We start from the raw sequence: 11,090 nt of genomic DNA, 5'->3' as shown, positions 1-11,090 counted from the left end.
ACACACACACACACACACACACACACACATTTCTTCTTCCCTAGGATCTGAGAGAAGCTTTTGTTTCTTGGGGGGAACAAAAAGTTGAGGTCTGCGGTCCTCTGGAGCTCCAGATCCTAAAGAGAAGGTACATCCCAGAGAAGTCTGTTGAGTTGGGGGGATCAGTGTACGTCTCAAGTCAGACTTCTTGGAAAGTCTCAAGGACACATCCCTCACAAAGATCTTCTCAAGGAACCATCTGGTGCAATTTCAGTACCTATTCTAGGCTAGTTCCATTTTCTCAGATTGCAAGTGGTACCAAGCTCCTTCTAGGTTCGGGGAAATAATAAGTTTCTAAAAAGAACCCTTGACTATTCTTTCTCCACACATCTTTTCTCCAATGAATGCTATAGAGAGAGGGGGTCCTGATGTGGAACTGGGGAAGAGAAATAAATTTTGTTCAGCACTTACTGAGCTCGGGTCCTGAACCTCAGTGCTCCTAAAGAGGATCTTTAATTACATTACCTCATTTAATCCTCACAACATCCAGAAGAAAAAGAAAGGATTATCCATGTTTAACAGGTAAGAAAATTAAGGCAGAGAATTCTGGCCCCTTGTTAATGGGAACATAGGATAAGAGTGCTTTATAAATGGGAATTCAAAAGGAAACATGAACTCTTTGGAAAGGGTCCCAAAGACGAATTAAGTATTGGAGCTCAGGGTACATTTTCTTTCATTAGGATGGGAGTGTTGTAAGAGCTTAGTTGACGCTCATGATCACTTCAAGTTTTAGTATGCCACTCATTAAAAAGAGGTTAAAATATAGTGAGTTTTTTTTAAGGTGTCCAGTTACACTTTCTGAATACTCATCTTGGGCCTTTGAAAACTTAAAATATAAAGGATATCAAAGTAGTTTCTCAATAGAGTGACGATCTCAGGACTCTTGTCTTTAGCTGAGCTAATTCTAGAGGGTCCCTAGAGGGTTCCTGTTATTGGAAAGGAATGTTGGGGGGAGTCACAGGTGGAGAATAATATCTCGACTGAGACATTCGATCAATCGTCCTTGACAAGATGGGCTCTTGGTTTCAACGATTTTATTTATTTGACAGAGAGAGAAAGACAGTGAGAGGGGGAACTCAAGCAGGGGAGTGTGAGAGGGAGAAGCAGGCTTCCTGTTGAGCAGGGAGACCAATGGGGGCTTGATCCCAGGACCCTGGGACCATGCCCTGAGCTGAAGGCAGATGCTTAACTAACTGAGCCACCCAAGCGCCCCATGACGAGCTCTTGGTGAGGGATTAATGAATGGCCCCAGGATTCTATAAGACTGTGCCAACTGTGGGGACTTGGGCACCTCTCTTAATCAACTCTCCAGGAGGGCTCTGACTCAAGCCTTTAAATTTGCCCACTGCCTTTATGAGCCAAAAGTGGTTACAGACTAAGTTCTGAGATTCTGCCTATTTTCCAGTAGAAAATAAGAGGAAGAAGAAGCAGAAGGAAGGGACCAAAAGCCAAGAAAACTTGGGAGATAGAAACATCAGGGCCAGAGCAGATGCCTCACCCCAAGACTTAGGACCAGGGCCTGGCATTCATGATGCCCTGACATCTTAGGACCCACAGTCTGCATCCAAGTCTGTGTTAATCCCCCAGTATAAACCCTGTAACCAGATATGTTACCTTGACTGTAACTGGGCCTTCTGAAAAGTCCCTACCTTGGATTTGCACCAAGATGCATGGCCTTGCCTCTTTCCTGAGTGTGACTGTCGCTTCTCAAAGGCCCAGGAACTGATTAGCTACAGAAGCAGTTCGCAGAATTTATCTCACTACTGGTACAGGAAGTGCTGGGCCCTTGTCGGCTCTTACAAGGACATCACCTGAATGAGTAAGCGGGAAGTGACCTCACACCTTTTCCAAAGACCTGAAGTATTTTCCCATCTATTAGCTCTGATTGAGCATCAACAGAATGATCCTCAGTAGTAGAAAAAAAAAAATCCAGAAACATGTCAAGAAATAGCAAAAAGAACAGGGGTCTCAGTTCTTAGATCTGGACTCACCTGAGGACACTAAGCACTATCCAGATACTTTCCAGAAGTCTAGGTTAGTTGAGTCTGGGAGAGTGAGGGGGACACCAAGAATACGGGTTTGGTACATACTTGAATAGCTAAGGGATGGGACTCTGGAGAAGATGGGGCAAAGACCACACCCCCAACCTTCAAGGCTTCTCCAAGAATTAAAAATATAAACTTACAGCATTTCTCACTGCTTCAAGATAGTAGAACACGGTAGGAAGCCTCTCACTTGTTGGCAAGTTTCATCTCCCTCAGATAATAACTCTCTTGAATTAACTGCCTCACGGGCCCCAAACTTTACACACTCATTTAAATTCCAGTGACATGTCTGTGAGACAGATGGTATGAGCTTAGTTTCAACAGAAGAAGCAGAGGTAGAATCGGGCAGAGCACGCTCGGTGCGGGTTCACTCCACAGTAACGGCGCCTGGTCCAGCGCGTATGAACCCGCCCCCTGTCAGGCGTTACCTAGCAACAGCGTCCTAGAGCCCCAGGGACCAACCAGCGCAGACCTAGTTATTTCAGTGATGGAGTGGTCCAATCACTGAGCACTGCCAGTCCTCTAGCCAATCTCCGCCAGCTCCACTACCGGCTTAGGAATTATATTAGCTGGAGCTGAGCGTTCGCAGCTGACTCCTGCCAGTTAAGGTCAACCGGAACGAGTGACAAGCTTCCCAGTGCATCAGAATGACGGTTGTGAAGGCAGCTCGCCGCCATATTCTCATGGGGCATTTTCCGGTCTCATTGTACCAGAATGACCCAAGATGTCGTGATTCCTCCTTTCCGGTCGGAGCTTGGCCCCACGCGAAGCCGGATCCGGACCAGCTCAGAGGCCGGGCCCAGTGGGGTACTGTCTCCTCAGCCCGGAAAATACAGTGACCCTGGGGTTGGAGCATGCAGGATCTGGGGGCTGGAAGAGTCCAAAGCGCCGCCTCCAGCCCCGCTCCCTATCTGGAGCGCAGAACCTGAACCCGAGCCGAGGAGGCTCGCCGCCGTGGTCGTGTATTTTCTCTTGGGGGAATGGAGAAATCTGAGGCTCGGAAGGCCTTGTGCCGGATGGGATGCAGGAGACCTAAAGGCCACGTGGGGGCGCTCGCTCTGCCCATTTTTTGCTGCTCACTCATTTCATTTTTCACAATGTAAACCAGTTCTTGGTTGAAAGCTGCAACCACGGAAACCACCCAGGCGTGCAAAATGCCTAGAGGGGACAGAGGAGGTAAAGTGGTGGGGCTGAGACTTAGGGAGGTACTGTTCTAGAATGCCTCCTGGAAGCCTTGGGTTTTTTGTTTCATTTTCTAAATAATTTACACAACCATCTTTCCCTGTCTAATAAGACTACAACATAGTTGGTTTTTTAAAAATTAATTATTTATTTTTAAATGTTTTATTTTATTCATTAATGGGAGACACAGAAAGAGAGGCAGAAGCAGAGGGAGAATCAGGCTCCCCGAGGAGCAGGGAGCCCGATGTGTGACACGATCCCGGGACTACTGGATCGTGACCTGAGCTGAAGGGAGACGCTTAACCCACTGAGCCACGCAGACACCCAAGTAGAGTTTTTTTTAAAAACAGTTTTATTGAGATATAATTAATTCGCCATAAACTTTGTCCCTTTAAAGTATACAATTCGGTGATTTTTAGTATATTCAGAGGGTTGTACAACCATCACCACAATCTAACTCCAGAATATTTTCATCACCCTGGAAAGAAACCCTTTAGCCATCACAACCCCGTTGTCCCTTCCTTCAGCTCTTGGAAACCACTAATCTATTTTCTGTCTACTGATTTGCCATTCTGAACATTTCTTATCATTGTAATCATAAGATATGTGGTCTTTTGTGTCTGGCTCTTTTCACCTGACATACTGTATTGAAGGTTCATCCGTGTTGTACAATGAATCATTATTTTTTAAACAGTTTAATAGATTTTATTTTTTGAAGTAATTTAGGGTTAGGCTGAAAGTACCAAAAGTTCCCGTATCTCTCTACCCCCATCTCAGCCTCCCTACTATCAACATCGCATACCAGATTGGTACATTTGTTAAAGCCTATGAGTCTACATTGATATATCTTTATCATCCAAAGCCCACAATTTACATTAGGGTTCCCTTTTGTCTTTGTACATTCTATGGGTTTTGGGAGAGGCATAAGGACATGTATCCACCAATTATTATAGTATCATTACCCTAAAAACGTCCATGCTCCACCTTTTCATTCCTTCTCCCCAAATCCTGACAACCACTCATCTTTTTTTACTGTTTCCATGGTTTTGCCATTTCCAGAATGTAATATAGTTGGAATCATACAGTATATAGCCTTTCCAGATTGCCTTCTTTCTCTTAGTAATACTCATTTAAGGCTACTACATGTCTTTTCATGGCTTAATAGCTCACGTCTTTTTAGGGCTAATATTTCATGTATGAATGTACCATCGGTTATTTATCTATTCACCTACTGAAGGAGGTGCTTCCAGGCTTTGGCAGTTATGAATAAAGTTGCCATATGCATCTGTGTGCAGGTTTCTATGTGTACTTATGTTATTAACTTATTTGGGTAAATACCAAGGAGCATAATTGCTGGGTCATATAGTTAGAGTATGTTTAGTTTTGTAAGAAATTGACAACCTTATAAAATGGCTGTACTAATGGCCTTTTCTCCTTTTCCTTTATCAAAGTGAGCTCTACACCCAATGTGGGGCTTGAACTCATGACTTCGAGATAAAGTCATATGCTCTACTGACTGAGCTGGCCAGGCGCCCCAGTACTAATGGCTTTTTCGGTGAATTCCTCAAGAGTTTATATGTCATGTCATCCACAGATAGTTTTACATCTTTCTTTCTAATCTGGATGCTTTTATTTTCTTGCCTAATTGCTCTGGCTAGAACAATGCAATGTAATAGAATAGAAGTGTTGAGGATAACAGTGGTGAGTAGAATAGAATAGAAATGGTGAGAGTGGACTTCCTTGTCTTGTTCCTGACCTTAGGGGGAAAGCATTCAGTCTTTCATCAGGTGGAGGACATTTTCTTTGAGTCCAATTTTTGAGTTGTTTAATCATGAAGGGGTGTTGGATATTATCACTTGATATATATCAAGTGCTTGTTGCACTTCTATTAAGATGATCGTGGGGTGCCTGGGTGGTTCAGTGGGCTAAGCCTCTGCCTTCAGCTCAGGTCATGGTTTCAGGATCCTGGGATGGAGACCCAGAGCATCTGGCTCTCTGCTCAGCGGGGAGCCTGCTTCCACCCTCTCTCTGTCTGCCTTTCAGACTACTTGTGCTGTCTGTCAAATAAATACATAAAATCTTTTAAAAATGATTGTGTGGGTTTTGTCTTTATTTTATTGATATATAATGTATTATATTTATTGATTTTCAGATGTTAAACCAACTTTACATTTCTGGGTTAGTTCTGTGCAATTCTGGTATATAATCTTTTTAATACATTGCTGGATTTGGTCTACTAGTGTATTTGGGTAAGTATTTTTATTTTTATTTGTGGCAAAATACACACAACATAAAATTTACCATCTTAACCATTTTTTAAGTGTACACTCTCTTAGTTGTTGGGCAACTAATCTCCAGACCTTTCTCCTCTTGCAAACCTGAAACTCTCTACTCATTAAATAAACCCTCCCTAGTCCCTTCCACCACTCAGCCACTATCACAATCACCCAACCTCCTGCTTCTATGAATTTGATACTATAGACACCTCATATAAGTGATATCATACACTATGGCTTATTTCACTTATTATAATGTCCTCAGGTTTAATCCAAGTTGTAGCATGTATCTGACATTCCTTCCTTTTTCAGCTGGATGGTATTCCATAGCATGTTATCAACCACATTTTGTTTCCCCATTCATTGATCTACAGACACCTGGGTTCCTTCTATCTCTTGACTGTTGTGAATTTGCTGCTATAAACATGTGTAGACAAATAGCTCTTCAAGGCCATACTTTGAATTCTTGGGACACATACCTGAAGTGGAATTGCTAGGTCATAAACTAATTCTATTTTTAATTTTTTTAGAACCCATCATACAGTTTTCCAAAGTGGCTGCACCATTTTACATTTCCACCCACTGTGCACGGGAACCTAGTTAGTCCACATCCTGGCCAGCACTTACTCTTTTCTCTTTTTCTTTTCTGTTCTTCTCTTTTTTTAAAAAAATTTACATATAATGAATTATTTGCTGCAGGGGTACAGGTATGTGAATCATCAGGCTTACACATTTCACAGCACTCACCGTAGCACATACCCTCCCCAATGACCATAAGCCAGCCCCCCTATCCCTACCCCTCCACCCCCCAGCAACCCTGTTTGTTTCCTGAGATTAAGAGTTTCTTATGGTTTTTCTCCCTCCTGATCCCATCTTGTTTCATTTTTTCCTTCTTCTTTTCTTTCCTTCCTTCCTTCGTCCCTCCCTCTTTTTTCTTTCTTTCTTTCTTTCTTTCTTTCTTTCTTTCTTTCTTTCTTTCATAGTAGGCCTCCCAATGGTTTGGAGAACAACATAGCTTTTTGAATATTGAACAGGTATATCTAATCATCCCTGTTTTAAACAACTGCTTTATTTTTTTAAAAAAGATTTTATTTGACAGAAACACACAGAGAGAGGGAACACAAGAGGAGGGAATGGGAGAAGGAGAAGCAGGCTTCCCACCAAGCAGGCAGCCTGATTCGGAGCTCGAACCCAGGACCCTGGGATCATGACCTGAGCCAAAGGCAGACGCTTAACGACTGAGCCACCCAGGTGTCCCTAAACAACTGCTTTAAAAAAAGATTTATTCATTTTAGAGGGAGAGCGCCAGAGCATGTGCAGGAGCAGGATGAGGGGCAGAGGGCGAGAAGCAGATTCCCTAGAGGGAACCCCACATGGGACTCAGTCCCACCACCCTGGGATCAAGACCTGAGCTGAAACCAGGAGTCAGACAGAGCCACACAGGCGCCTCTAAAAAACTGGTTTTTTTTTGTTATTTTTTTTTTTTTAATTTGACAGACAGAGATCCCAAGTCGGCAGAGAGGCAGTAGAGAGAGAGGAGGAAGCAAGCTCCCTGCTGAGCAGAGAGCCCAATGTGGGACTCGATCCCAGGACCCTGGGATCATGACCTGAGCCAAAGGCGGACACTTAACTGACTGAGCTACCCAGGTGTCCCTAAACAACTAGCTCTTTCTCCAGGTTTCAGTCAGTGAGGAGCTATTGGCCTTTTTGCTTGCTTGCTTGCTTTTTCCAAATTGATTCACAATGCCTGTCTTTTCCCATCTTTCTGTTTTCCTCAGCTCTGTCCAGAGGTGGTCTTATAATTCCCTGGTGTATGTCCGTGCTAACACTGTAGCTTTCTCATGGTAGGTCCTGTGTGAATCTTCACAGGTTTACCAAAATGTTGGAAAAGGGGTGTCGCCTGAGGTGAAATACGCAAGAGGCCGACTGGTCCGCCTTCCGATGCTGATGTAAGTCATACTAAGCTAGGAGTGAAGTCTGCGTGCATTATGATGTATTTATGATCTCGGGACTGGGGCTTTTCCAGCCCTGGAGGCACCCAGACCTTTGTATATTTGTGTGTCTACCTCGAGAGGTTGTAAGCATCACCGAGAGCAGCCACCTTACTGCGACCTCTTTCCAGCCCCCAGCGTTGTGTTTGGAGATGCCACGTTTAATCGTGATCAGACACGGAGACCTGCAGGTGCTCTGGGACTAAACCTTGGGTCCGACCCAGCGGAGACCTGAGAATCCGGAAGGCTGTGGAGAGCCTTGTGTAACCTCCATGGACGAGGACGCTTTGTTTAGCGCCCTGCTCTATACCCAGCTCCTAGTGCTGAGCTCAACACAGGCGCGCTCAATGCAAGTTGCAGCGTCGTTCAAGTCTCAGTGCAAAGGCGGCAGGGAGCCCCCAACAGCGACGCAGACGGCTCTGGTGAGACTGGGGCTGAGCCCGGCCGGGAGGACCAGAGGTGCTGTGGGCCCTGGGGGCAGCCGGGCTGCGCGGCCGTCGCTTCGCACGCGCGGCCCGATACCGCGCGGGGCACGCAGCAGGTGCTCGGCCGCTGAGCTCCGGGGTTGGCTGGGGCTCCAGGAAGAAGGCGGGCTCGCAGGGTGATTCGCCGAGACCCAATCAGAACGCGTCCTCCTGCCCCGCGTCACCCAATGACCGTGCAGGGGAGGGAGAAGGGCGTGAAGCCCAGCGGTGCCATTACCCTTGCGGGCGAAGGGCTTCTAACCCGGGTGCAGCGGAGGGGTGGGTGAGCATCTCCGGTGCTTCCACTGTGGCGACTGGCATCCTCCAGTGCTCTAACCCAAGTCCTTGCAGGACCCGTAAGATAACTCCGGAGGGGTCTGCACTGGCCCCACGAGACGCAGGTCCCGGGGCCCTTCGGGCCTCCTGTGAGGCGCTCTGAGCCTGAGCACCGGCCGGGTTCCGCCCCGCGGCGTCTAGAACCCGGGGACTGGGCGGGGGGCTCTGGACCCATGGCGCCGCGTCGGACTCCGCGCCTCGCCGGCGGTCAGGGGAACACCGAGTCTGGGCGAGAGAGGCCGGGCGCCGTGAGTTTCGCGGACGTGGCCGTGTACTTCTCCCCGGAGGAATGGGGATGTCTGCGGCCAGCGCAGAGGGCCCTGTACCGGGACGTGATGCGGGAGACGTACGGCCACCTGGGCGCGCTCGGTGAGGCCCGGCCTGCCCTTTCTGTCCCTTTTTGTGACACGGAGTTTTTTAGACTTCGGGCCTGGACGCGCCCTAGTGTCTTGTTGTTGGGGAGGGTCTTCTCCGCTTGGGTTCAGAAGGCTGTATACCTACCCCTGTGGAGGGAGCGCCTTATCGAGGCTCCATCCTCTCACCCTGTCCGCTGTTGGCCTCTTCTCGCCTAGGATTCGCAGGCTCCAAACCGGCCCTCATCTCCTGGCTGGAGAGAAAGAAGGAGGTGTGGAGCCCCGAGGCCGAGGATCCTGAGGACGGGGCGAGGCACCCAGGATCTGGGCTAGGTGAGGAAAGTGGGGCTGAGCTGGACGGCCCAGAGCAAGCCCAGGGCAGGGGCTTTCTTCCCACAGCTTCCTCCCCACACACGGGCTCTCTTACAGACCCCAGTTGGTAAGAGAGACTCCTCCGAGCCTTCTCTTCCAAAGTTCCTTTACCAGACCTGGTGCCTTACTTGGGTCAAGGACACCTAGGTTGGGGGACGAGAAGTTGGGGGTAGAATTTACTGAGCCTTCCTCTCTGTGTCCCAGAGTATTTGCGTGCCTCCAAAAGGGGCCAGAAGTTCATTTAGGGACACTGGTCATTTACACACCAACCTGCAGTCCATTCCAGTGTCTGGAGAAATCTCAGTCCCTGTTGAAATGCCCGTTTCAACACAGCAAGCGATTGCTTATTTCCAACAGCAGTACGATCTCTCGTCTTCTGACAAGCTGCAATTTTACAAGCCCTACATGATGGGGGAAAAAAGGGCCCGTGGGCCATGGAATGGGGAGCTGCTGCCTGAGATGAGTCCTGGGGGCTCTGAAACAGGGTCTAGAACAGAAAAACTGTTTAGAGAAACTAGAACAGAGAAATGCCCCTGTGAGGGAAAACACAGGCATGATCTCACAAGCACTCAACAATTCCGTTTCAATTCTCTTGTCTCTCTAGAAAGCAAGCAAAAGAACGAACCCAGCAGCAAAATCAGGCCCAAGGAGCCTGAGGATGCCCTTGTGAAGAACGTGCCATCAGTGAGGGCCAGGCTGGTTCCTAGTTTCAGGGACTGCAGCCGACCGTTGCCTCAGCTGTCCACAGACACGGGACAGCCGTGCTCCGAGACTCTCAAGAGGCCCTACGCCTGCCTGGAATGCAGCCGTTCTTTTAGCTATCCCTCCCTCCTAGCCAGCCACCAGCGGGTCCACTCAGGGGAGCGACCCTTTCCCTGTGACCGTTGCGGACGTTGCTTCCGCCAAAGAGGCAACCTGGCTGTCCACATGCGTGTACATACAGGGGAGAAGCCCTTCCCCTGCCCAGACTGTGGGAGGCTCTTTGCCTACCCCTCGATGCTGGTCAGGCATCGGCGAATCCACTCCGGAGACCGTCCATATGTCTGTGGGCCTTGTGGGGTCCAGTTCTCCCAGAGGGCTCACCTCGTCCAGCACCAGCTGCTTCATACAGGGGACAAGCCTTATTCGTGTCCAGATTGCGGCCGCTGCTTCCGCCAGACGGGGGCCCTGGCTATCCATAGACACAGACATGGTGGGGAGAAGCCATACGTGTGCACCGAGTGTGGACGCCACTTTACACACCCTTCCCTCTTGGCTATACACCAGCACACCCATACTAGGAAGAAGCCCCATATCTGTTCTGACTGTGGTCAGGGCTTCGCCTACCCCTCCCTCTTGACCAATCACCAGCGAGTCCACTCTGGTGAGCGTCCCTACCCTTGTGCCCACTGCAGCGCCCGCTTTGCCCAGCAAAATAACCTGCTCCAGCATCAGCTCATTCACACCGGGGAAAAGCCCCATGTGTGCCCTGATTGTGGCCGCTCCTTCCGGCAAGGTGGCTCTCTGGCTATCCACAGACGCACACATACAGGGGAGAAGCCCTACTCCTGCCCTGAGTGTGGGCACCGATTTACCTCTTCCTGTGTCCTCAACAGCCACAGGCGCATCCATTCTGTCGAGAGGCCCTTCCCTTGTTTCCAGTGTGGGAAAACCTTTAAACGAAAGAGTGCCCTGGAAGCCCACCAATGGATCCATCGTCCAGGCGGGGCAAGTCAGAGGGGTGACAGACCTCTGTTACCACCCCCAACCCAGGCCTCCATTCCTGAGGGTCAGGAACCATCAGTACACTTCCGCCATTTTCCCGATGTGTTCAAGTAGTGCAAGTGTCTGAGTAAAAGCAGTGTAAAGGAACAAAAGTTTTAAGGTTCTCTCTCACCAAGTGTTGGGAAGGAGGTGCACAGAGGGCAAGGGGTAGGAGAGGGGAGAAAAAGGGAATCAGGCAACATGGAGATGGCAGGGGCTCAGCCATGTCTGGAATCTAGGAGAGACCTGGGAGCCGAGAGGTAGGACATCCGGAGTGAAGAACCTTCCA

At 48.6% G+C, this 11,090-nt stretch overlaps 1 protein-coding gene across 1 annotated transcript; it reads left to right on the top strand.

Annotated features, from left to right (window-relative positions):
* The first annotated feature begins 8,506 nt into the window (after positions 1-8,506).
* On the top strand, positions 8,507-10,876 carry LOC125091142 (zinc finger protein 689-like). Its single transcript, XM_047714588.1, has 4 exons — positions 8,507-8,702; positions 8,906-9,019; positions 9,663-10,421; positions 10,590-10,876. Exons 1-4 carry the CDS (start codon positions 8,507-8,509, stop codon positions 10,874-10,876), a joined length of 1,356 nt encoding a protein of 451 aa, XP_047570544.1.
* The last annotated feature ends 214 nt before the right edge of the window (positions 10,877-11,090 follow it).

This window comes from Lutra lutra, chromosome 18, assembly GCF_902655055.1.
Source record: "Lutra lutra chromosome 18, mLutLut1.2, whole genome shotgun sequence".
In the NCBI taxonomy this organism is placed as follows: domain Eukaryota; kingdom Metazoa; phylum Chordata; class Mammalia; order Carnivora; family Mustelidae; genus Lutra; species Lutra lutra.
This window is presented reverse-complemented; position numbering and strand designations above follow the sequence as displayed.

Coding starts and splice junctions, on each gene's coding strand:
- LOC125091142 (XM_047714588.1), top strand. CDS start 8,507: ATGGCGCCGCGTCGGACTCCGCGCCTCGCCGGCGGTCAGGGGAACACC. Junction 8,703..8,905: donor CGGCCACCTGGGCGCGCTCG/GTGAGGCCCGGC, acceptor CTTCTCGCCTAG/GATTCGCAGGCTCCAAACCG. Junction 10,422..10,589: donor TCACCAGCGAGTCCACTCTG/GTGAGCGTCCCT, acceptor GCACACATACAG/GGGAGAAGCCCTACTCCTGC.